General features: G+C 43.0%; 2 protein-coding genes and 1 long non-coding RNA gene across 4 annotated transcripts in view; 1 reads left to right on the forward strand and 2 right to left on the reverse strand.

Moving 5' to 3' along the window:
* The window catches only part of LOC139072237 (uncharacterized), a 45,033-nt gene extending 44,360 nt beyond the window's left edge, over positions 1-673 (reverse strand). For both annotated transcript variants that reach the window (XR_011521819.1, XM_070555774.1), the window contains exon 1: positions 325-673. Coding sequence is in view for 1 of the 2 variants with exons in the window: in XM_070555774.1 (XP_070411875.1) it covers positions 325-673 (349 nt within the window). In the remaining variant the exon portion in view is untranslated. The remainder of the gene's footprint in view (positions 1-324) is intronic.
* Positions 456-10,605, forward strand: LOC139072239 (uncharacterized). The gene is made up of 3 exons (XR_011521821.1): positions 456-593; positions 8,755-9,014; positions 9,469-10,605. It is a non-coding gene; the product is annotated as an uncharacterized lncRNA (long non-coding RNA).
* On the reverse strand, positions 1,527-19,170 carry LOC129160063 (dynein axonemal heavy chain 10-like). The gene is made up of 25 exons (XM_070555766.1): positions 18,840-19,170; positions 10,607-10,698; positions 10,376-10,493; positions 10,172-10,287; positions 9,937-10,093; positions 8,663-8,820; positions 8,247-8,477; positions 7,927-8,117; positions 7,585-7,783; positions 7,290-7,472; positions 7,018-7,188; positions 6,737-6,916; positions 6,524-6,664; positions 4,710-4,876; positions 4,470-4,621; positions 4,210-4,374; positions 3,928-4,135; positions 3,692-3,845; positions 3,126-3,605; positions 2,885-3,043; positions 2,688-2,804; positions 2,492-2,594; positions 2,237-2,415; positions 1,952-2,163; positions 1,527-1,803 (listed from the first exon to the last, which is right to left on the reverse strand). Exons 1-25 carry the CDS (start codon positions 19,063-19,065, stop codon positions 1,641-1,643), a joined length of 4,422 nt encoding a protein of 1,473 aa, XP_070411867.1. The 5' UTR covers positions 19,066-19,170; the 3' UTR covers positions 1,527-1,640.
* Between the last annotated feature and the right edge of the window lie 1,101 nt (positions 19,171-20,271).

Below are 20,271 nucleotides of genomic sequence, written 5' to 3' on the forward strand. Positions count from 1 at the left end.
AGTTGATATGGGTTACACTTTGTTGTGCTTTTATTACAGAAATATTATTATCATCACTATTATTATTAAGAACATGCGATTTCTATGTTTTGTTTATGTATTGGTTGATGCTAAAAAAAAAATTTTTTAGGAAAAAAAAAAAGGAAATTAAATGCCGCCCCCTGCAGACTGCCGCCCTGTTCGGCCGCACATGTTGCACATATCAAGCTCCGCCACTGCCAACAACATAGGAGATCTTGGCTGAATCAGATCTAAAAGCAGCAGGGCTACGTTCAAATGCCAATCTGCATTGAAGCAGGAAACTGTGACACTCCTCAAACTCACCTCCGAAGGTGGTTGTCGCCGGTGACGGGGCAACGCGGAAATGAGTCTCCTCTGAGGAGCTTGTAGCTTCAGCTCCATGAATGCTTGTAGCAGTGGTTGGATTTAACTGTGAATCCGAGGAGGATGTGGAGGGACGAGTCGTAGAAATGGATTCATGCAGTTGCCGAACTATTGTCTCCAACTGCTGGCAGCGTTGGTTGGATTGGGTTAACTGCTCCATGAGTTTCGGGAGGATTTGTTCCTGCTGGGCTAATCTGTGAGAAAGAGAGGTGAGTATCGATTCTGCTGGGTTAACGTCTTGGCCGGATGATTCTGTCATGATCTGAGGTAATGATTTAACCCAAGACATGCAGAATCAACACACTGGAGCAGGATGTGAAAAAATAAAGATTTATTTGGTAACTAGAACTTAGGGTGCACTGGAAATCCAGTGAATGGGTAAACGGGAGCAGCGTCTGAGGGAAGGGAAACAGAGGTGAGTCCTTGATTGAAACTGTAGTGTGGTAGAGGATGAGTTTGGTAGGAGGACTTACAGATGTAGCGTGGTGGAGGATCTCCAGGGAGGGGTGAGCTGGGAGAGTGAATGAGTATTCCGGGGTGATGAAGATCGGCAAGGTTTTACAACCGGAGGGAAGGAGAGAGAGAGCCTGTAGTGCTGGGAGCAGTTAGTGCCGTGAGGAGGACGGGAACCGGGAGTGAAGTCCAGACGTAGTATGGTCGAGTAGTAAATCCAAAAGGTCTCAGCGAGGAGGTGGTGTATGGAAAGATGACTGAGCCTGAGACAAAACGAGAACAAAATCTGAGCAAAAGATCGCTAGCAAAAAACACGTTTCTAAAGTTCAAGGCTAAGGTTTCAAAGTTCAAAGTCTAAGATCCGACAGTTCAAAGTCAAGGTTTCAAAATCGAGTTAACACTGTGGCTGGGACTCTACCAGTAGGCGTAATCATCCGGCGGCTTAGCAGTGTCCTCCGTCCTCCTTATGAAGGCCACCCACTGATCAGCTGATTGATTGCAGCTGCTGCTCTCTCTCCTGAAAACAGAACTCACAAGCCAGGTGATGTCATGGTGTGTGTGGAGTGCTCACCTCCCAGCTCACAACAATTACATTGTTTTGCTTTATTTTTTACCTTTATTTGTTGTTTTAACAAATAGATATAGTTATTTTCACTTAATGGTAATGTAAATATAACATAAACATATTGTTTAATCATTTCCAAACATTTAATGTGATTACAACAGAAAATACATGTTGCAGTTTACATAACATTTCTGTTGTGCATTTACAAAGTTTTTATGTAAATTCCACAGTCATTTTTTTACTGTGTCTCGATGTTCAGCTCTTTTATAGCAGATGTGACAATGTCACTGATGACGTTTGCATATTTATGCAGTTCCATAGCAAGCATGTTCTCCAGAGTAAAGCTGTCAGGGTTTATCTCAAAGCTGGTGCCAGTCCTTTCCATCAGCTCCTCCCAGTGCCTAAAATAAAATTAAAACAACAATAATAAAGTAACCACATGATAAAAGAAAAACCAACAAATGTTCTCATGATGTGAAATAAATTAATTGGCATAAAAATTTGCCTTAAAAAAGAAATGAACTCAAACTCTTCATTTTCCAGACAAACCTGTCTCTGAGTGCCTCGTGCTTCAAGTCTTGCAGAAGAGCCAGTGATTCTCTGAACTCGTTCATACTCGCGTCCAGAAAAAAAGCAACAGGTAAAGCCCTCACATCTTTGGGCAGCTGTCTCAGGCTTTTGATGAAGCCTTCTATGTTGTCCTGTAACATCTGGATGTCCAAATCTACCCACAGTGTTTCAGACCATCTTGCTTTTGCTTCCTGTAAAAAGAACCAACTCAAGCAAGAAAGTGTGGAATCAATTGAGGATGGGAAAATTCAAACATTCTCCCACCTTCTGTGCTTCATACACATTATAAGCCTGTCTTAAGCCGCTCATGTCTTTCTGAATCCTGGTGACCTCTGGGCACACAGTGACAGGCAGGTCCAACAGCTTTTCAGCATTAGTCAGCTCTTCCCATTCAGCCACAATCTTGGCAAGGTCTTCTTCATATTTGTCCATGATGCTCAGTCCTGGAAAAAAACAACAACAACGAAAATGTCAGCATTTCACATGTAAACATTCCTTTACTGGTTTTGATTTAGGCACCTTTATCCAAATCTTCTCCCACAGCTCCAGGACCATGCAGGTTGAAGCTTTCAGCAAAGATGGACACGTTCTGTCTGAACTCTTCAACCTTCTCTTTGGTAATCTTAACAGAAACCAAAAAGATGTGTTGGCTCTGTGTATTTCTGAAACATTCTTTTCAGTTCAGATATTAATGAATGACTTGTTGAAACTGTACCACAGCAAATGACTTCTTGACATCTTTCAGACTATGATCCACTTGTCTAGATTCTGTGTAAAGGTCACTCCATGTCTGGTCAATAATGGCCACCAGCTCTTTTTCATCTTCTCCAACCTAGGGCACACACAGAACTGTGGTATTACCTGGGTGAGAAATACAATCTCTGAGTAACAACTTCAAATTGAACACAGTACCTCAGCTTTATAGATGGCCAGGGTTCTGTAGCTCTCCTGGATATCAGTGATTCTTATTTCCATGTCTACAGACATGTACCTGATGTCTGAGATGGTGCTGAGAACAGACTTCAGGTCGTTCACAGTGTCTGGGCTTTGCTTCAGCTTTTTAGAGAGTTGCTGTTGTGTAAGACAAATATTAAGTTAAAAATCCAGAAACATTCAGCTTGGGAACATCTGACTGAGGAGCATGATTCAGTACCGTGAGTTCATCTCTAAAGTTGAAGAGATTCTTTTTGGCAGATTTGTTGAGCAAATAACCAAGTGAATCGATCCAGGACTCTGCGATCACCTGTAGTGTGTTAAGCAGTGGCGATAGGTTCAGATGGATCATGCTCTCCGTCTTGCAGCGAGGCTCCAGATTCACATCTTGCTTAGCCATAGCAAAGACGTTCATCTCATCATCATACTTGGCATAGGATGGATTTTTGGCTGCAAACTCTCCAGTCACAAGACATCTGTCCTTTTCCCAAAGAAACTGGTAGCGTTTCCAGTACTCAAAGTTGCGACTCACTGAGAGGAGCAGCTCCTCAATCTTTTGGGACACCATTAAAGGACTTTGCTTTATCTGAGGATGCTTAGACACATCACAGAAGAATGTGAATTTCTTAGACCCCTCTTCATCATTCACAAGTTGTATGGGGCAGTTGATGCAGGTCCCATGCATCCAACGTGGAAAACGCTGAAATCAAAATGATGTGCCTGATCAAGTCACTAGTTTGATGCTAAATGCACATACTTTCCAGAAATATCACCAGAGGAGCTCACCTTGGTGCTCTCTACACACATGTCAATGCACCCCGTGATCATCCTGTTGATGACGTCACTTCGTGGCTCTAACACAATACCAGTAGATAGGACGACGTTTGCTTTGAAAACAGCTGTGTTTCCCATCAGCACCTTGGTGAACGTCTGAATGCTCCTTAAGGTCACAAAAGGACAAACAAATGTGTGAATGTGTTTTTAACACTAAAACATACAAGGGTAAATCATAATTTGATTACCTCTGGAGCATCTCTATCAGGGAATCAAACACTTTGCACTCCCAGTATTTATAGTATCTAGCCATGCATTTGGCTTTGCCACTTTTGGTTTTCATAATCACATATTCTGTCTCATTGATGAGGAAACTGATGTCAGAATAATTCTTAGTGAGAATATTCAGAGTCTTGGTTTGCTCTCCCTCAATGCAGTCACAGAAGTCCTTGATATCTTAAAAAAAAAGATTTTACACTGGTAGATTTTCATTTTTTGAACCAGTAAATATCTCCTTAATTTCGTGTTACCTGGCAAGTCTCTAGATTTATCAGATACTGGCAGTTTCAGCAAGTTGGACAGAGTTATCGACTGTAGCTTGGAATCAATTGCACGCTCGTTGTTGTGAATCTGGTTGACGATGGACTTGAATTTAGAAACAGCCTGGACACCTCGACTGATGAACTCAGGTATCCCTAAAACCAAACACCGTTTGTGCTTTAATCTAACAGAAAGAATAATGTAACCACTGCATGGTCTTCAAATAGCTTATCCTGTGAAGCTAACAAACCTAAGAAACACCAGTTGAGCTTCTTCAATCCAAATTCCATCTCTTTTTTGACCACTTCTATATGTGGCAGCAGCATGTCGAGATGCTCCTCACGCAGGCTGTCCACCAATGAGTGAAAGTCTTCGATAAGGTTGTTCAGATCATCAGCAGACCTAAAGATGAGGTTAAAGCAGCAGAAAGCAGAGACACCATAAACGGTTTAACATTTAGTATACACTGTGCTTTAGGAAGTGTACTCACCTCAGGAGACTGTGTTCCAACATAGCCAAGTCTTCTGCCTTTTTCGGAACAGAGTAGCCCAGTAACATGAGGGGCTTTATCTCAGAAATCATTTTCCTTAATTGTGGAGGAAAGTTTACTATGTAGTGCACGTTCCTTTTCTTGCTTTGTTCTGGTCTTGGAACTTTCTTTAAATAACAAAAAGAGGTTTTAGGATATTTATATACAGTGGGACAAAAAAATATTTAGTCAGCCACTGATTATGCACGTTCTCCCACTTAACAAGATGAGCCCTGTAACTTTCATCATAGGTGTACCTCGATTATGAGAGACAAAAAGAAGAACAAATAATCCAGAAAATCCCACTGTCTTAATCTTAAAGACTTTATTTGCAAATGACAGTGGAAGATAAGTGTTTGGTCCATAACAAAATTCCATTAAGGGATTTACATTTCAATGGTGGAAACAAAACCCACTGCACACTGCTGCCAACCAGCGGTTGGCATTTGAACTGCACCAAAAGAAAAGAAAATACACAAAAGTTTGCAAGGAAATTGTTCCAAAAATTAGATACAAGGCTTTTGAATATCAATGTAATATTGCAGTAAAAAATATCATGATATACTCTGATATCAATATTTTTGATACACGGCTTTTGAATATTGCTATAATATTGCAGAAAAAATATCACAATACAATGCCATATCGATAATTTCTTACATCCCCATTATGAAGGCAGTCCTTCATTAGCTAGGCAGTGTGTTTAGGATCATCGTCATGCTGAAAGACTCAGCCACGTTTCATCTTCAATGCCCTTGCTGATGGATGGAGGTTTTCACTCAAAATCTGACGATGCATTGCCCCATTCATTCTTTCCTTTACACAGATCACTCATCCTGGTCCCTTAGCAGAAAAGCACACCCAAAGCATGATGTTTCCACCCACATGCTTTACAGCAGGTATGATGCTCTTTGGATACAACTGAGCATTCTTTTTCCACCAAACAAGACGAGTAGAGTTTTTACTATAAAGTTCTATTTTGGTTCCATCTGACCATTTGACATTCTCCCAATACTCTCCTGGTTCATTCAAATGTTCTCTAGAAAACTTAGAACAGGCCTGCACATGTACTGGTTTAAGCAGAGGGACACGTCTGGCACTGCAGGATTTGAGTCCCTGATGGCGTAGTGTTTAACTGTTGGTAGCCTTCGTAACTTTGGTCCCAGCTCTCTGCTGGTCATTCACTGGGTCCCCCGTGTAGTTCTGGGAGTTTTGCTCACTGTTCTTGTGATCATAATGACCACATGGGGTATGATCTTGTGTGGAGCCCTGATCGTGGGAGATTATCAGTGGTCTTGTCTTCAACTTTCTAAAAATTGCTCTCACAGTTGGTTTCTTCACACCAAGCTGCTTACCTATTGCACATTCAGACTTTCCAGCCTGGTGCAGGTTTTGGTGTTCTTTGACAGCTTTTTGGTATTGGCCATGGTAAAGTTTAGAATGTGACTCTTTGAGGTTGTGGACAGGTGTCTTTTATACTGATACCGAGTTCCAACAGGTGCCATTAAGAGGTTACAGGTCTGTGAGAGCCTTGCTTGTTTGTAGGAGACCAAATACTTATTTTCCACCATAATTTGCAAATAAATTCTTTAAAAATCAGACAATGTGATTTTCTGGAACTTTCTTTCTCATTTTGTCTAATAGTTGAGGTACACCTATGATGAAAATTACAGGCCTCTCTCATCTTTTTAAGTGGGAGAATGTGCACAATTGGCGGCCGATAAAAAAAACACGAGGGAAACAAGTTGATATGAGTAACAGTGAGTGGTCCATACCAGGTCTTGGTTTTCTCTGATAGTCAGCAGAGGCTGTTTCAATAGTGGCCAGCTGTTTTCAATTTGTTTCAGCCAGTCCTCATATTTCTTTGTCTCATATTGCCTAATCCGCAGTGCAGTGTCCTTATACTTGATTTTGACCTGAGCAGAAAAACTGTGAAAACCATAAATGTTTTCCCATATTGGAACTTTAACAGAGTGAAGACAACTCACCATGTAGCTTTGTTGTTCACTTCCAAGCATCTGTGCTGCTTTCAGGAAGGAAAGCATGGGTTCTTTAATTTGGCAGAAAAGAGTTCTGGCCCATGTAATGGATCCTGCCACAGGAGTCTCACACTTTACTAAATATGGTTTGCTCTTCTCTGCATCAAAGATTTTATTAATTCTGTCAACCTGTAGCAGCAACAAAAATACTTACTCTCTGCATACTGCAAAATACTTTCATCCCCACATTTTAGTTTTTCTAGCTTTTGTAGATTTTGATTGTACAGTACCTCATTGCAATACTGGATTAGGAATCCATCAAACTTTCGTTTCAAATGGTCATTGATGGCCTTTCTGAAGGGGATTTGTTGGAATTTCAGCAGCATTTCAAAAGCAGCAGCAGACGAATGCACAGTTTTAAAAGCCAAATCGACAAATTCAATCGTTTCTTCATCGATAACCTGAGTGAGAAAACAAACAAGCTTGATAAAAAAAAATCCACCTTTCTTCATTCAATTATGCTGAATATTAACTGGTCTAGTTATACATTTCCTGGACCTACCCCAAGTGCAGAGTCAAAGTCTTGCATGACCTTTTTCCAGTTGCCGTTTTCTGAGATGTTGAAAGGATCAAACTCGACCTCCTCAAAAAGTGAAACTAGACCATCGAGTCTGATCAACATTTCCTTGATCTGTTCCCTACTTTTCATGTCTGGGTCAAAGAAGTTGTGGAATTCCTTCTGCACCTGTAAAACCCCAAATCCAGAAGAGCTTTGTCAAAAGTTCTAAATTTACAATATGGCTTTTGTGTAAGTGGCCAGTAACTTTTGGAGTTTCACTAAATATAAATAGCCTGACCTGAAACACATAACACAGATCCTGGCAGACAGACGCCATGTAATCGCTGATCTCAAACAGTCTTTTATGATCAAATTCCCATCGAGGTGCTCTGCCTGATTTTTCAATTGCAGCGCGCACGTCATAGTAGGATGACTTCCACTGCTCCAGGACACTCTTAGCGCAAAGCACCATGGAATAGGCCTCTTCCCTATTCACTCTGTTCAACACACAGCGTTTTGTGAAGTTAGACTTAAACAGCAAATCCATTTGAATAGACGATTATATTGTTTTCACAAATTAGCACCAAAACTTTACTTTTGAGCTGTTTTCAACCATAAAATGAAAAGCATTAATGCATACTTCAACAGTTTCAGAACATGAAGTCCTCTAGACACTTGCTCACAAAGCTGCCACGCAATCCGCTCCATTAGAGGGACCATACGTTCGTTTGAGTTGTAGTGGCGAGAGATTTGCCAGATGATCTGTAAGCTCTCCATCATCTCAGGGATAGTCTCCTTCATCATGGTAAAATCTGACCCAGCAGCCAAATTCTACAAAGGACAACAACACGTCTAAAGGAGAAGATGCCTCTAAAGGAGGAGATGCCACAACAAATGGACCAACGCCTACTTGTTCAATTGTTCAGAAAAACTTGGGTGTAAAGAAACAAGGCTACTCACCAAAAAGTGTCTTTCCAGCGTCTTAAGGAAAAATACATTATTATCTGACTCTGAGTGGTATTTAGATAGATCAGCAATGGTTCCATTGAGGGTGTGAATAATGGCTGGATTTGCTTTAGTCGTCACATCCAGGATCTTCTGTACCATCGGCTGTTTGAGCTGTTGACACAGAGCACTGAGAACAGAAGCACGGTCCCGCCAAAGTTCTATCTCTGCAATAGGTCCAGGAGCCTGAAAGAGAATCACAGGTGATCACTTCTCCCAGATGTATCACTGAATTAACCCTTCCCCTCCTCTACCAAATCATTAGAGGAATGAAAAATGTTCTTTTCTTGACATGTGAGTGATGAAATGTGCTCCAGTCCCTGAAACGATCAGTTATGTTGTAATTTTATGAATGATGGATCATTGCAAACCTCTGGCTGATTGCTTTGCTGTTCCTCCATAATGGTGGTAATCTGAGTCTGCCAGTTCATCACACATTGCTCCAACCTCTCTACTATCTCAGGACTGTTCAGCAGGACATTCACCTCCAGCTCCAGGTCCAGGTCAGGAATTTGGAGTACAATTTCACCTAGGGCAAAGACACTGTTGTCATGTTCCCGAGCCGAGGTGAGTGACACCATCTCCACTCTAACTGTTATTGAGCTGATTTCCCACAGGTGAGGAGCGGAGGGGGCTGCAGCAGCAGGAGATTCCCAATCAGGAACTCGGGTTTAAAAGGAGGATGGAGGCACCTCACAACGCCGGATGATTGCACCAGTTTAGGTAGCCCCAGCCACTTGTACTTGTACTTTTGTGGGCGACGGTGGCACAGGAGTTAAGTGCTCGCCTCATAATCGGAAGGTTGCAGGTTCGAGCTCCGCTCAGTTTGTCGCTGTCGTTGTGTCCTTGGGCAAGCCACCTTGCCTGCTGGTGGTGGTCAGAGGGACCGGTGGTGCCAGTGCTTGGCAGCCTCGCCTCTGTCAGTGCACCCCAGGGCAGCTGTGGCTACATCGTAGCTCATCCCCACCAGCGTGTGAATGGGTGAATGACTGATTGTGTTGTAAAGCGCCTTGGGGGTTTCCAGGACTCTAGAAGGCGCTACATCAAATACAGCCATTTGTACTTGTTTGTTTGCTTTGACTCGCTCTTGGATTACTTGGATTTTGACCTCGGACTGATTTGTGGATTACGTTTTGGGACTACCCCTTACATCTGGTGTTTGTTTGCCTTCCCTCAGGATCCTCACACAACCTGCCTCACCCTCGCTGTTTCGAACTCTGGATTACATACACCACGTCCCATCCTCCTCCGTTGTTCCTGTCTGGTCCCTCTCTGCTACCTCACCCATCCCGGATTGCTCACCCTCTGCCCAGCACTCACCTCGGCTTTCACGCCTCCCTTGTTCACCCCAAGCGCTACATGGACTCGAGCTGCACCGCTCATCTCCCATAGGACTTCCCTGTGCTATTTTTTTTCCCGCTTTTTGAATGAAGAACTTTTCTTTTACTCAACCTACTCGTCGAGTCTGATTCTGCATGTCTTGGGTTAGGCACTTACCTCGAGTCATGACAACTGTACTCAGAATAAATTCATCATGATGAAAATGTTTTTTTTTTACTCAGTTCAAATTATTTCCTGATTTCTGGCCCTCAATAATACATTCTGTTTTCATTCCCTTTATTTTCTTGTTGTGAACCAAACAAACCTTGAGCATGAATCTGTCGGATTGTTTGACTGAGCTTTCCGAGGTATTTGTGCACACTGGTGAGCACCGAATGACGACCCTTAAGTGGCAGATCAGTAGGAGCTTTCTTTGGGGCAGCTGTTGGTCTTGCTTCAGCAGTAAACCAGGGTACATAAATCTGAAAGGTGACAGAGAAATATACACCATTATTTACCAAGAGCCAGATGTAACAAATGTTTCATTGTTATGGACTTACATGGAGCAGTTGCCTTCGAAACGCCTCAAGCGTATCTCCACTCTGCATACCAATGTCTATTAACCTAGTCATTAGAGTATTGGCTTCTTTCATGTCCACTGGGTGAACAATAGTCTCTGTTACAAAGTAAAATTTGATTTAATTTAATTGTCTGTAATTTTAATGTCAACTTAACTTTGTTTTACTGTGAAATAGTTATGTCACCTTTAAGGTTTCGTTTAAAATAGAAGATAGGATCTTTAGGATTCTTATGAAATCTCTCTGGAATCTCGTCCAATGATACGTATAATTCCACGTGACGGACAACTTTAACTTCAGTCTTCTGAAAACAAACACAAAGAAAAAAACAGAGGTGGTTGTATTTTCTGCATCCCTACAATCACCTGGAAAGGTGTTTTAAAATAAATTTAAACAAGTTTGTGGGAAATTTCTTACATAGTTGTCATTTGTCTCTGACTCCACTTCACTGAAGGACTCGTGGTCAGGATCTGAAGATACGCCGTTATTCTGCTCTGAGGTCCTAGATACTTGGGTTATTCAGTGTAACAACAACAATAATCATTTTTATATCATCATTTTTGAGGCAGTCAGTTCCATAGCTGTTCACAGAAATCACCAGTAGGCACCGTATAAAACTGCCCCAGCCAGAATAATGTGGTGGATTCACTCTAATGCAATTAGGGAGCAAATTTCAGTAGCCTACGACAGTGGTTCCCAAACTTATTTAGCCGCGCACCCCCTGCTATGTCCCGACCATGTCGACGCACCCCCCACCCCCCCAGCCCCCACATCAGGGCATGGCCATATATATATATATATATATATATATATATATATATATATATATATATATATATATATATATATATATATATATATATATATATCAGACGTCAAGCTAAACAGACAGGGTTAAAAAAATATGATCGACCTTTTTCCCCATCACTTTCTTTTTTTAAATAGTAATTAATAAACATTCGATACCATTACAATTTCCTTTGATTTAATTTTAAATAAATATTTAGAGTGCCCAGGTAGCACATAAACAATGCAATTTAACGGTTTTCTTAAAGTAGGAACGTTTAACCTGAGCGGCCAGAGCACTCTCCTTCCTTCTGTTCTGCGTAAACCTGAGCTGATCACCTACTTGTGCGTAATCAAATGTCTATACGGGAAAAGGTGGAAAAGCCATGACGTTCACTTTTGCCTCAGACAGACTTATTGCTGTTTTATGTTGTGGCTGAATCTGCGATCCGCTGCCACGCGGACTGGAACAACAAATGCTGCAGTAACATGAGTTGTAGTCAGGTTCATGAGGAGTCACTGCTGGAGCGGACCCGACTTTAATACGTCATCCCAAAATAGAAGCTAATATCTTAATTTGACCTTGAATGAAAAATGTTGTTAAAAAAAACCTCTTAAAAGTTTTTATCACGGAGGAGGCAGCGTTCATTTCTGTCTTCAGTCTGACAGCGCGCCGGAGTTTGCGCAGCGTGCGCGCTTATTGAATCTGTGTGTGTGTGTGTGTGTGTGCACACGCGGCACAGCTCCATGAGCCGCTCAAGTCACCGCGTCTCGTTATTGGTGCTATTTAAACCAATTTTGTAACGCCTGTGACCTCTGACAGACGCGCTCTGAACTTCAGATCTTCAGCACGCTGTTAATAGCCTGAATGGGAATCATTTCTTGATTTATTTTGTTACATCCACAATGTTCTGTGTGTGAGGTTTACAATGTCAGAACACCTGCATGAGACACGGTGTTAATTACAATCTGCCAGAATGGCTCGCCACCTTCAGATTCCTCCAACATCGTTAAAAATGATCAAATACTGAACATATCGGCGTCCGCAGGCCAGAATGCTGAAGCTCGCACATTGTTATTATGAAGCTAGGGCACATGTGGAGGACACGCGCGCGCGACGGAACATATCGGCGTGCGCAGGCCAGAGTGCTGAAGCTCGGTGCATTGTTATTGTGAAGCTAGGGCACACGTGGAGGACACGCGCGCGCGACAGAACATATCGGCGTGCGCAGGCCAGAGTGCTGAAGCTCGGCGCATTGTTATTGTGACGCTAGGGCACATGTGGAGGACACGCGCGCGCGCGCGACAGAACATTTCGGCGTGCGCAGGCCAGAGTGCTGAAGCTCGGCGCATTGTTATTGTGACGCTAGGGCACACGTGGAGGACACGCGCGCGCGCGACGGAACATATCGGCGTGCGCAGGCCAGAGTGCTGAAGCTCGGCGCATTGTTACTGTGAAGCTAGGGCACACGTGGGGGACGCGCGTGCGCGACGGAACATATCGGCGTGGGCAGGCCAGAGTGCTGAAGCTCGGCGCATTGTTACTGTGAAGCTAGGGCACACGTGGAGGACACGCGCGCGCGGCGAAACATATCGGCGTGCGCAGGCCAGAGTGCTGAAGCTCGGCGCATTGTTATTGTGAAGCTAGGGCACACGTGGGGGACGCGCGTGCGCGACGGAACATATCGGCGTGGGCAGGCCAGGGTACTGAAGCTCGGCGCATTGTTATTATGAAGCTATAGGGCACATGTGGAGGACACGCGCGCGCGCGCAAAAATATACTTGTTTTCAATTACATTTATTGGGCCCACTTACTTTTTCTTTGGCCCACCCACAAATGAGTTTCTGGCTACGCTAATGGTGACATATGATATGACAGACTTCTTTGAGCTCCGCAGCCATTACACTTTTCACCTCGCGCACCCCCTGGCGGGCCGCGGCAGCTCGCGCACCCCCCGGGGTGCGCGCACCACACTTTAGGAATCTCTGGCCTACGACATAATATTGTAGCGACCCCGAGCGTCTCAGCAGCAGGTTTGTAGTCCCCACCACACTTTAGGAATCTCTGGCCTACAACATCATATTGTAGCGACCCCGAGCGTCTCAGCGGCAGGTTTGTGGTCCCCAAATCTATCAGTAGGACGCAGTAGCGGTGCACACCAGACCTATATTAGGTTTCTTCTTCAACGCTTTGCAACGCTACAGACACCGACCTCTATCACGCTCCTACCACACAGAGTCATGGTGTCAGTTAACCATGCTAATTCAACCCGCTCCACAGAACACACATCACCTTCCCTGTGGCTTACATTAACATAACACTCAAATCAACACATAGAAACTAGCAGAATGATAGGAAACACATATAACACAATACCCAGAATGCACCTGGCTTACAACCCCAGCCAGGTCATTACACTGCCCCAGGTCATTATGTGGAGGTTGTAGACTGAATAAGTAAAAAATATTTGATTTATTTCATGGTTAAGCTGGTTAGAAACATACTTTATTGAAATGAGTGATTTGTTGAAATATTTCGTAATGTAGAAGACAAGTTTATCTAAAATGCTATTTTGCTCATGAGTGAGAGTTAGAATGCACTGCAGTTTAAGATCGAGTGATCTGTGATCGATTATTCCTGCCTTGTCAAGACGACACAAAATTTGCTTCTAAAAGTGCTTCTGATGTATTTGCCTAAGTATTATCTTTTATGTTTACAGTTTTATCTATTTTTTGGAGACCAATTGCTATTCTAGAGTTTGTTATTAAACGTTTTTAGCTGGTTTGGCATTGACTAGTCAGGTCTGAGTTCAGGGCCAGATTAAGACTTTGTTGTACCCTGGGCAACAATATTCAAGGGCCCCATCATCACGACCCGAGGATCACCATAATGTGGTCACATACAGAATATTTTACTGTAATATGCAGTAAATATACTCAATACTTGAATGCCTGACAACATGTAACCCGCCCAGAGTAACCTTTGACCCACCTCGTGTGGACTGACCAATGAGGAGAGGGTCTTAACTTGAGGCCCTCTCTTCATTGGTCAGTCTGCATGAGACTGACTCTCAACTGACGTTCAAAGTCATAGGCAGCGAAGCGTCTCTCTGCAGTGCAAAATCCCGGGTGGACAGTTTGTTTAATATAGGGTGACCATATTTCCATTTCCAAACAAGAGGACAGGCGATCTGTGCCTATGACATCACACTATGACAAAGCCACACAAACCATGTTGGGACCCATTTTTTGTAAGAACTAAATTAATATCAGATTCTGCCAATAAAAGGGCTCCAAAACAGTTCATATGTAAATATTTTGCATATTTAATGCAAAATCTCCTTTTTCTGCTTTAGTGCTGCAACAAGGTTTTATTAATAATAAATTGTTATACCTTTTGTTTTACTACAGCATCGGTAAGCTTCCTGTGCACAGATTATTAAGGATGCTTGTTTCAGCTGTGAGATTAGACGATAGGATCAATGAAAAAATAAGTTGTCCCACACTCCATGGAAACTTTCAGAGAATCCACAAATAGTGGCTTTCAAATAGTTTTGTTACTTTTTGCAAGTTTAGAAAAGAAGCAGATGAGACAGCGTGTCTGATAATTTAGTTTTTCATCTGAAAATATTAGAACATGTCAGTGATGTCTGAGGGGCTTTTATAAACACTGTATAGCTAACACTCCTGGAGAGGGTATGAATTACACACAGGCTTCTGGGGAGCCCAGTTATGGGGGGTGGGGTGGGGTGTGGGTGGGGGTGGGTGGGCATTTTGCCTTGGCCCCCAAAATGTCTTGAAACGGCCCTGGGTGTGTGACTGAGTTTTGAAGGTGATCTGAATTGTATCAGATGTATAAATATGACATGTGTATAACTTATTGTTTTATACTGGTAAAACGTGTAGTGGAGATAAATCTATCTACATTTTACTTTCAACACTTAGTTTTGTTTTCTTGTTTTTATGCAACTATTTTCCTGTCCTGTCTGTCTCTCATCTGCACCTCCTCTTAATTCTCCAGAAAATCTGTTGCCTGGATTCTTAATTTTTCACCTCATCAGTTACTTTTGAGCAGATCAAAGGGATCTCCTGCCGCAAAGCGCAGAGCGCGTTTTCGATGCTGCGTGAGGTGAAATCACCGACCGCAGCACAGGTGATGAGCTCCGCAGTGGCTGAGCGCTTCAGGCACAAATAAGACAGAAAATAGAGAACATGTGCAGACATGAACGATCGTGTGCTAATTATAGTTTTTTTGGTTGCGCCACTTTGAGAATGGACCGTGCGCTGGAAGCAGCTGCCTGGATCGCTGCGCAACAACAGCGCTGTGCCGCTCTCTGCTCAAAAGAGTCCAAAAATGATATAATATAGGTAGAAAACTTTTTTCCGGCTCCCCTGGATGTGTAGGATATACAGCTCCCCCACAATTCGATCCCTGCTCCTGGATGAAAAGCTGGACATTTTCATCAATACAAGAACCCGCAGTCCGGACGCGCCGGACAGAGAGTGAAAAGTGGACATGTCCGGGGAAAACGGAACGTACGGTCACCATAGTCCTCCATAAAGCGGGAAATTACAGATACAGTATTTTGCTCGTGCCCTGGGCCCTTCAGAGTTCGTGGGCCCTGGGCAATTGCCCAATTGCCCATATGGTTAATCCCAGTGGCGGCTGGCCAGTAGAGGGCGATAGGGCGCCGCCCTCCCAGTTTTCCCGTGTTTTTAATTTTTATTTAAAAAATAAATAAATAAAATGAACAATAATCACATATTCTAAGTTAATTGTGTGTTTTGTAACAAAAATAAATCATATATATATATATATATATATATATATATATATATATATATATATATATATATATATTGGTCTCTGCCGGTCTCTGCCGATCTCTGCCGGTCTCTGCCGAGCGGTGGAGGCTGTGTGCTGTGTTTCAATCGCCCAAACAAGACGAGACCAGCTGTCCAATTGCTGACAAGAAAATCAAAGGGTAGGAATGGGAATGTATCCAATCAGCGCCGACGTTGTTTCAGAAGCATGATGGGCGATAGAGCTACCGCCAAAGGTTTCGTTGGTGTTCGGTAGAACTCGGCAGAGTCGTTTTTGGTCGTGACGCAGATGTAACATGGACGCCGCCAGTGAAAACAACCAGCATGGGTACCGGATCTCAGCAGCCACTGAATTCAGTTCGGTCTCTTCTCCAGTATCCGTTCGAGAGGAGAACTATGGTGGAAAAACTTAATGTCAAAGAGCTTGGACCAGATCAGCCCGACGTAAAGATAAGCCAGCAGGAGAAGGAGAGAGGTAAACTGTACACACTAGGCTTCTCCCGAAATTGGTACACCAGGAAGGCTTGGCTAGCTGGATGCAATCACGCTAATGCGTTATTTTGCTTTCCGTGTTTGTTATTCAAAACTGCTGGGACAGATAAGGCATGGATGAGTCAGGAGTTACAGACATGAAACATTTTTCTGAGAAGGTGAAGAAACACGAGTCATCCCGGGCACACATGGACAACAACACGGTGAAGCTAGCCATGCTAGGCAGCAGAGCTAATGTTGCCATGCAGCTCGACGAGGGAACAACAGCAGCTGGGTGCAGAGGTAAGCTGTACATTACATTTCTGTGAACAAGACAATCAGAATCAGAAATCCTTGGTTGTCCCACAAACTGGGACATTTGTTTAAAAACATGTACATTGTTTAATGTGCAATAACTGTAAAAACTAATTTCAACACACATACTTATTATACATATTTAATCATGTAAATGTGTATTTCATGTAAATTTGTACATACATCAATCTGATTCCATTTTACTTGTTACACTTCTGCTGCAGCAAACAAATTTCCCAGCTTTTGGGACAATAAAACATTTCTGATTCTCAATTAGATGTTTTTACCTCAAATGTAAAAACATCTGATTGAGAATCTGTCAGGATCTGGGGTGAGTCTGCACATTCCTCTAATCACCTTAAGTCATTGCAGGTGGGCGGCTCTGGAGAGTGGCCAGCTGCAGTGAGTTTCCCTCATCGGCTACATGGGTTTATAAGGAGCTGGAGATCACTTCACCTCGCCGGAAGATTACGCACCTTGGGTAGCTCTTGCCATTATAGTAAACTACAGTTTAGGCTTGCCTGATATTAGTCTGTTGTTGATGGTTTTTTTTGATGACCTCTACCTTCCCTTCATCAGGAATTCTCACCACGAACCTTTCCTGCAATAACCTGGTTTTTCATCTCCAAGCCTGATCTCCCTCCTCACCAGAACCGACCCGCTCTCCCACCGCTCACCTTCCTTGGATTTTGGATTCATGCTGAAGTTGCTCACCCCAGTCCTGGCTACCCTCCCAAGCTCTGGATCTCAGCCCCACAGTAAGATCCACTACAAACTAAATCCTGCAAGATTCTATTCCTCGCTGCCCAACACTGACAGTGTTTGTTCCAATAGACCCAGCCCGGAGCTCTGCTCAGCCTCACCACCACGTCTGGCGGTGCACCTTTAGTTCTACTTAAAATAAACCATTTATTTTTCCTACCACGTCTCCTAGTGTGAATTCTGCATGTCTTGGGTCAGGAAACTTCCCTCGGTCATGACAGAATCAGAAATGTTTAATTGTCCCAAAAACTGGGAAATATGACATTTGTAAGTGGATACTGATATTATTTCCTATGAAAGTGTTTCCTATGTACTTATCTGTTTTATTTATCTACTTTAAAGAGGATTAAGACTTTCCTTGAGGAACACCATGACACAGGATGGGCTGAATGCTTTTGCCATGCTCTCCATGGAAAAAAAAAGCTTGTCACAAACATTCCTGACTTCAATAAAAAGCTAATCGAGAGCTTTGCCACTCAGAAGGACAGAAGGGCAAAATTTCTGTACAAATGAGGTATCACACACACACAAATGCATCCACTTGATCTTTGTATAAAGTTGACCTTGGCACAACACTCCAGAAATATTTAACAGTGTAAATTTCTGGCATTTTGTCTAAGTAGTGTTTACTACCATTACTGTAACAGTGACCTGCTCATAATTTTTCGTGTTCACTCAAATGTTGAAATTAAACAAAATGTTTTTGTTGCCTCTTGCATTGCCTATTTACCATTTATGGTCATGTTATTTTATGTGCAATTTAATGCAGTATTTTTCAACCTTGGTCTGCAAGGCAGCGTGCCAATAGTCAGACACACTTGGATTAATCAGTTTGTCCAATGATGTAAGACAGGAAATAAGAGCTGTGCTTAATTCAGGAAATAGTGAAGTTGTGCACAAAGCTCAGAACGCACAAGTTTGTTTAAAAAAAAATAGCACAGCCCCACCAAAAATATTTTTCACCAGCCGCCACTGGTTAATCCGGTGTTGTCTGAGTTGGCGCGAGGGGAAACGTTGAGCTTCCACTAATTCATTAATAGAGTGGAAACGGCTGAACTCACACCGTGTTTGCGTGGTTCTTTCTCTATTCCCCATATAAATTTAAACAGATAAAAGGGGAATAGAGAGAACCACGCAAACACGGTGTGAGTTCAGCCGTTTCCACTCTATTAATGACTGAGTAGAAGCTCAACGTTTCCCCTCGCGCCAACTCAGACCTGACTAGTCAATGCCAAACCAGCTAAAAACGTTTAATAACAAACTCTAGAATAGCAATTGGTCTCTCCAAAAAATAGATAAAACTGTAAACATAAAAGATAATACTTAGGCAAATACATCAGAAGCACTTTTAGAAGCAATATATATAATATTTTTAACTTATTCAGTCTACAACCTCCACAAATACACTATGTAAATGTCTGATTCAGCTTTTACAACCGTTGGTCTAGATAATTTTGGTGTTTTAGGCGAGTTTGTCCAGATAAACACTTACCGACGGGAACTTGCTCTTCTATTTCCTCCTCTCTAATATGTTTAAGGAAATAAAGCCATGAAAAACAGTCCACGTCGGAGACGCCGTTTAAAAACCGGATGATCGTCTCTTCTGCGCCACTGTCCCGACTCAGGAGTTCGTCGAAAGATTCTTGATACTTTGTTAAACCAAAAGAAACTGTTACCGTCTTTCGGATCCACTCCACGCGAATATCGTGGATCCCCATTTCTTTAAGATTTTTATCTAGCTCGAATCGTGTAAAGTGGTTGAAACCGTTCAAATCACTTACAGCCGCTGTTGCTGGTAGCGATGTCCCGTTACCCTGACAACGGTCTTGTAGATTAAAAGGGCCGGGGGGGGGGGGGGGGGGGCAGTGACTGGAATGTCTCCATAGGCGTCATTTTAACCGGGGACATGTCCCCGGCAAAATTTGTAATTGGCAGCTGTGTCCCCCCCACTTTCAAAAAAGCCTGCTGATGAGGATTTTTGTTTTACCAGCTCAGATCTTTTACCAGGGGTCGGCAACCTGTTCCCATCAAAGAGCCATTATTACCCATTTCCCACAGTAAAGAAAACACCGCAGCAGTCGCATCGTTGTGGGCGGGGCCTAGCCTCAGAGAGCTGCTCACAACCAGGTGACAGCAGCCGGTACCATGGGCGTCGCACCCGTGGGGGATTCAACAACCACACTTTTCCAGCTGTTTTGCTCACCTCCACACCAGTCTGGTTTCTTTACGTCACACTCACTCTGTTTGCCTCATCTCCTTCTTCACCTCCGCTTCTGACAGCCGATGTCGGGTTTCCAGGAGAGCAGGAGAGGGAGGGACGGAAGAGCTCGACTGAATTCATAATTTTACATCTTGACATTAGCTGTACAAAGTCTGAGTTTGATAAAGTGAAGAACAACCATTTGCAGAGGTTTATAATAGGCGCGGCGCCAGGTTTTCATTTTTGGGTGGGCCAAGGTAATTTTGGACGGACCTTAATAAGCAGTGACTTAGTGAAGCAGGCAGGTCGCGCTAGGAAATTTAGTTTAATAAGACGTCATAAATGTGTTTCCCTCTCATTTTTATTTATAAAATATGAAGTAAAAACTCCCAATTTAATTTTCATTCATTTGTCATTAATATGTAGTCTACACCCGTGTGTTAAGTGGACCATCTTCCAGTAAACGCAAAGCATCCAGCCCACCTCTCCAAATGCGTAAAATGTGCATCAGCCGCTAGTTAGGCGTGCCGCGCGCACCGTCAGCTATCGGCCCAGACGAGAGCAGAGCAACTAGAGAAAGAATAGAGGATAATTGTGTCTGGATGTGGATGGAGATTACATTTTACAGCAGCCTGATCATTTAAATACGTAAACCATCACCTGTCTTCTAGTCCATGCTATCAGCATTATTTTATCTGGTGTGTGTGTGTGTGTGTGTTCCACT

The sequence above is a fragment of the Nothobranchius furzeri genome, chromosome 10 (assembly GCF_043380555.1).
Source record: "Nothobranchius furzeri strain GRZ-AD chromosome 10, NfurGRZ-RIMD1, whole genome shotgun sequence".
Lineage (NCBI taxonomy): Eukaryota > Metazoa > Chordata > Actinopteri > Cyprinodontiformes > Nothobranchiidae > Nothobranchius > Nothobranchius furzeri.

Coding starts and splice junctions, on each gene's coding strand:
- LOC129160063 (XM_070555766.1), bottom strand. CDS start 19,065: ATGGGGATCCACGATATTCGCGTGGAGTGGATCCGAAAGACGGTAACA. Junction 4,136..4,209: donor TAAATCTAGAGACTTGCCAG/GTAACACGAAAT, acceptor TTTTTTTTTAAG/ATATCAAGGACTTCTGTGAC. Junction 1,804..1,951: donor CACGAGGCACTCAGAGACAG/GTTTGTCTGGAA, acceptor ATTTTATTTTAG/GCACTGGGAGGAGCTGATGG.